General features: G+C 39.7%; 1 protein-coding gene across 1 annotated transcript; it reads left to right on the forward strand.

Moving 5' to 3' along the window:
- Positions 1-2,512: 2,512 nt before the first annotated feature.
- On the forward strand, positions 2,513-6,000 carry tm4sf21b (transmembrane 4 L six family member 21b; the record flags this gene model as incomplete). Its single annotated transcript, XM_079216001.1, has 5 exons — positions 2,513-2,704; positions 3,598-3,663; positions 4,048-4,199; positions 4,284-4,467; positions 5,374-6,000. The coding sequence occupies 5 exons, from the start codon at positions 2,513-2,515 to the stop codon at positions 5,374-5,376; spliced, it is 597 nt and encodes a 198-aa protein (XP_079072127.1). The 3' UTR covers positions 5,377-6,000.

Here is a 6,000-nt window from a genome sequence, read left to right on the forward strand (position 1 = left end):
ATAATTTGTGTCCAGCTGCTGCAAAGTAGGGTAGCATTTCACGTACTGACTGAAGATGTAATCTCCAGTTTCCCGTTCGCTCATCTTTGAGAAACCTTTGCAGGATATCCACCATCTTCCCATTCACTTTCATCGCACTAACGCTTCTGATGAACACACCTCTTCCACAGAGAATGTACACGATGTTGTGATTCATATTTCAGTATTAAATACCCGTAGTATAACAAACTTGATGATAGATGAAGATTCACATACAAATATATGATAAGATATGGATTTTTGGTGTCCATATTGGATTTTTTCCCATGACTATTGCATCCAATCAAGTTGTAACCTATTCTAAATGATTCCTTATGTTCAAAAGCTGTGTAATAGCATTTTTAATAATTCAAATATCTCTTGTGATAGTGGAGATATGAGACATTATAGATTTATGGCGACCATCTTGGATGTTTGCTTATTTAACCGATTTCCGCAGCGGTAATTTCTTAGGAATTTTAGTATGTTATTCAGGACACTTCATAGAAGACCTCTGTGCCCAAATAAATGATGTTGCACCAGCGGGGCACGCTCACGTGCACAAACGTGTACTAAAATCACACACGGCCGGCCTGACCATGTAAACAAAGCAAGGAGGAAGAGCGACTTCATTCCCTGCTCATGCGGATTAGATTAGAGAAAGTATGTATTTAGGTTTAATGTGATGTGGTAGGCATGTGTGCAATGGCAGTTTCAACTACACTAGGTGCAAGGTAGATTCCTCCTTCTGATTGGAGGGGGTATTTAACCTTCTGCCTGTGGCTGTTCCTGGAGAGGGGGAGAACATCATGGTGTAACTGTGTGCGCGCCTGTGAAGTTAGGCTATTTGTTTTGTATTTCCTTTTTGTTTGATTTGTTCATTTATATTGTTTGTATATCATGTTGCGTTCACGAGTCATTTAGATAAATAAACACCTTTTGGTTTTGCAACACAGTGTCTCATGTCGGCCTCCTACCACTTTTTAAGCCACTCCGGTCAGGCTTCACCACAAGTTGTTTGCTGCTTTATTAATAATGTGCTTAATAAGAAATTTAGCACCTTCAATAGTTCAAAATGAGCTCCAGCTCAACCAACTTTAATACTTTACATGATTAGGAGGCCACATACTTTTACTTAGGTGACATTTGTATACAGTATAGTAATATGTTTTCATACTGTAGTATTAGTACTTTCAATGAAGTAAAATATACACATTATGTAAATATAATAAAGGTAGACAGTTAATTATTAATAACAACTCACACACACACACACACACACACACACACACACACACACACACACACACACACACACACACACACACACACACACACACAGTCCACAGGACAATAGCTGAGTGTTTGTGTGTTTGTTTGTGTGTTCAGTCAAAGTGACAGTAAAAATAGAAAAGGTCACACAACGGAATGACGAGAGCTTCCTGAGAAATACGACAAATATTGTTTTTTACTGCAATGCTCGCAACTAATAGGTCCGCACTGTAAATTATTATGTTGATAATTGATTTAATTTATGGAGCACTTTTTCGAAGAAGGGATGTATCTCTGAGTGCTTTAAAACGCATAAAAAACAAGGGCAAAATAGACCATATAATTAGACATTAAAATGACGGTGGATGAGTAAAAGTAGAATACAAATAAAATAAACATTGACCATTAGGAATAGGGAAGATTTGAGAATTAGTAAAAACAAAAGTTATTCATCAAATTGACTTTATATATATATATATATATATTAAATATATTTCTTCCACCACTGTGAAATATGTAATATTGCATTGCCTTTACTGTGGACAATTCTGGCTACAAGCATTGAAAATGTTACTTAAACAATCATATTATCAGGAAAAAGTATTTAATGTAATACCACTGTATACTCTAAACATTTCCCCTGTGACTGTGAATTAAAGGATTATCAAAATACTTTCTGTCATTCGATTTATTAATTCATCTTTAAACTGTTTGGTGTTTTTTTTTTTAAGTTATATTTTATAAGCTTTTCATTAGTTTTAAATGCAAAAAGTAGGAGTTAAAAAAATATAAATGTAGTTAAATAAAAAGTATAATGTTTGCCTTTGAGATGTACTTGGAATGATATGTATTCTGTTATTTTGCATTCTCTGCTTTATAAGGTTTATGCCGTACAGACCACAGGCTTAGCTTTTATGGCTTTTATGGCTCTTACGGAAACACACACACACCCATGGCATAAAGTCTGGGTCATAAATCGGGTGACACTGAGCCTTATCACCCATAGCTCCACCTTCATAGCCTCCACCCTCCAAACCCTCAAATATATATTCAAACAGTTCTCTTCTGCGACATCTGATGCACGAAGCTGCACTTGACGTGTGAGAAGAAAAAGAGGTTTCATTGATAGAGGACCATATTTATAGTTTGGAGGAGCAGCTGGGATTTGTAGACATTTTTATTTATTTTTTTACCGTCTGAACGACATCCATCCGCAGACATCATGTGCACAGGAGCCTGTTCTAAATTCATCGCCGTCCCGCTCTATGTGATGGCCGCGGTGTCCATCATCTGCAACATCATGCTCTTCTTTCCGGGCTGGGAAACGACATACGCAGCCGAGGACCAGGAGGGAAACGAGCGCATCACCATGGAGGTCAAATACATGGCGGGCCTCATAGGAGGAGGAATCATGGTGAGTAGGTTGAGATTAGATTAAAGGGGAATAATGTAAAAAGGTCCATGACCGGTAAAATACATGATTCATTGGAGTGTTTTCCACTCAAACTACTTGGTTGCCGATTAAAAGAGAGATTACTCTTGCAACCCTGTCTCCAGGGAAAAACTTTTCCCTGCAGCTAGACTGCGTTCTCCATCTTGGTTACGTTTTGACGACAATGTATTTTCTCCCAGATTACACTCGCAGTTTTAAAAACGTGGTTACCGCTCAAAACGAAACAACAATACCACTTGGTATGATTTAGTGAAACATCCTGGTTTGGCTTAAAATAAATAAATGTCGCCTGGGAGAAAGTCCTGTGTTTGTTGACCCGTACTGATCAGAAAAGTATTCGCGATACGTCAGAGACAGATAATCAGATAGAAAATACGTTTAACTTCGGACGGAATTGACAGAGCAGTTTCTTCGTATGGAAATGGAATTTTTAAGAGAGCAGGATGCATCATGGGAAGTATATGACCCAACCTTTCGTGCAATGTCTCACGGGAGGCTTTGTCAAACTGGCATAAAAGAAAATTCCCCCCCGATGACGTCATAGTGATGTCAATTATAACAGAACGCCTGTGTTGCAAACTGGGGCGTGTTGCATTGTAGGAATTGTAGGATTTACTGTTTTTGGAGCATACTTAGGGACTAAATGTCCGGATATCCGCGTCGCTGACTTTACTCATTTATTTTTTCCTTATATCTGGCTATTGACCCAACTTTATGTAAATGTGATGCTGGACTAATTATTTAAACGCGAGTCCAGACCAAGTCGCAGGCTTCTCTCATTATGTATCGGTTTCTCGCCCAACATCAAATGTCTCCTCTCTCCGTCTTTTCCCCTCCTCTGTTTCTGCTATCAGGTCCTCATTCCTGCCATCCACATTCACCTGACCAGTACAAAGGGCTGCTGTGCCAACCGCTGTGGGGTAAGTACATATGTTCAGTGCCATATTATCATCCTCACATTTATATATTATCCACCAGCTGCAGCTGAAATACTTTTCTCTGTAAAGCGTAACAATCTTCTTAAAAAGAAGAAGAAAAGAGTCCGACACTGAGGACCCCTAGTGTTTGTATCAGTGTTTGTTGTCAGTCTGTTGCAATCTGCAACCACACCGCTAGATGACGCCAAATCCCTAAACACTGTCTCTTTAATAAATAAAAAACACACTTGCAAAGGTACTACTAATAGAGAGCTAATGTCGCAGTAAAACAAAAATAAAAGAAACATAAAAAAGTCAAACATACAGGGATAAACATTGAAAAGTTACCGTGTCATGCTTGAATCCACTGTGTGTGCCTCCACGCAGATGTTCCTGTCCATTGGTTTTGCAGCGGTGGGTGTGGTGGGGGCCGTGTACAGTCTGAGTGTTGCTGGCCTGGGCCTCGCTAACGGGCCGACATGCCTCTGGAGCAACCAATTCAACATCATTGCACAATGGGGGACGCCCTTCGCTAGCAGGTACAGCCGGCCTCCGTGTGTGGACGTCACACATTTCACGAGGACTCCATCTACTAAATAAAATGTGTCACTCCTCCTTTGCAGTAACGGGAGCTACCTGACCGACAAGGAGATGTGGGACTGGTGTATACTTCCGAAGGGTGTGGTTGAATTCAACGTGGGCCTGTTCTCCACCCTGCTGGTGGCGGCGTGCGTGGAGCTCGTCCTCTGTCTCATCCAGATGGTCAACGGCCTGTTTGGATGTATCTGTGGCACTTGCGGCAAAGAGGTGAGACCAGAGAACGCTAGAGACAAGCTAGATCATGGGAAAGTAAAATACTTGTTCTGAAAGGACGCACTCAGAGGCACCTCCGTTCGGCTTCATCTCTATTCAATGGGTATAGAGGGTTTTTTTGGGCCCAGTTCAGCATATTCACACGGCGGCCATTTTGCTCTTTCGCTACGCTCAGGGTTGGAAGGAATCTTTGGAAAACTAGTCAACCCGCTTTGTAGCGACAAAGAAGTGGTCCAAACATGCGACTTTTGAACCCAAACTGAGCGTTTGAAACAACTGATAAGTCTGTAAAGATCCGCAAAATAATCTAAATACAGCAACTGGAATTAAGGTTACGTTCACGATGCTGTGGGCTAAATTAAAAGCAGGGTTGGCAATCTTCTTCAAATACATTTTTGATGTTTTTTGGGGGGGAATGTTTCATTACTTCCTGGCAGCAATCAATGAATCAAACGCTCTGATAAAATAAAACAAATATCCGGTGTATGTCGTTGTTGCGGGACTGTCATAAGCCTGCAAAAGTTTGACACACTGGAATGGATCTTCCAGTTGGATAATTTAAAGAAATCTAGCGGACTCTTGCAGTGTTAATGTTACAGTTAATTATTTTGTTATAATACAATTTAATATATTGTTAAAAGCTTTCCATCAGCGAAACATATAAAGTAAATCCAATGCATTCTTCCCCCTGATCTGTGGTGCTTTGCTAGCGCTGCTATTGTTCAATACATTTAAAAAAAGGCCTGCACATAGTTGATGCTATTTGGTCAGTAGATTATTCATGGTTGCCATTAATAGATGGTTGTTCCTGGATGGTTTCACATTAAAATACGTCACTGAGATTTGATGTAAAAAGTATTTTTGTAAATGTACATAAAGTAGCCTGCCTTCTCTCAACAGTGAGCTCGCCACTACAACACACCATGACTTCTTGAAGAAGAAATGAAGGGGATCGTTATCATCATCATCAATTCTGCTGGGCGACGGGGTGATGAGCTAGGGGTTGAGAGTCTTCATTAACACAGCGTAGCCACTGTCCAAATCATCATCGCCGTTTTAAATTCTTCAAGAGGAATGACTGGGGTGATCCATTAATTATTACTTCCTCGACTATTTCCTTGTTCTGATTGTAGACTGACAAAACAGATGTATGTTATATTTGCAACTTTGTATTTTTAAAACTATTTTGTAATAAAGCTGTGAACATAAGCTAACAGACGAGATAGTAAGAGGTTTTAGAAGAGGCCGAACCTGAAATAACTGTGTCTATTTGAATTGTTGATGTCCAGAATACCCATCATTTAGGCAGAAATACACATCAAAGAATTGTCATCTAAATGTCATAACTACAATAGATGCCTCAACAGAATCCCAGTGTACAGCACACGTTTGAGGTATTGCATTGACAGAGGCGTTGATTACTTTGCAGATTTGCAGCCAAAAATTATTGGCCATTTTAAAAAGAATAATGTAACATAGTTATAGATTTAATGACCCAACTGTAAAAGGTGCAGGTAAAATATGCTC

This window comes from Taurulus bubalis (assembly GCF_910589615.1).
Source record: "Taurulus bubalis genome assembly, chromosome: 3".
Taxonomy (NCBI): Eukaryota; Metazoa; Chordata; class Actinopteri; order Perciformes; family Cottidae; genus Taurulus; species Taurulus bubalis.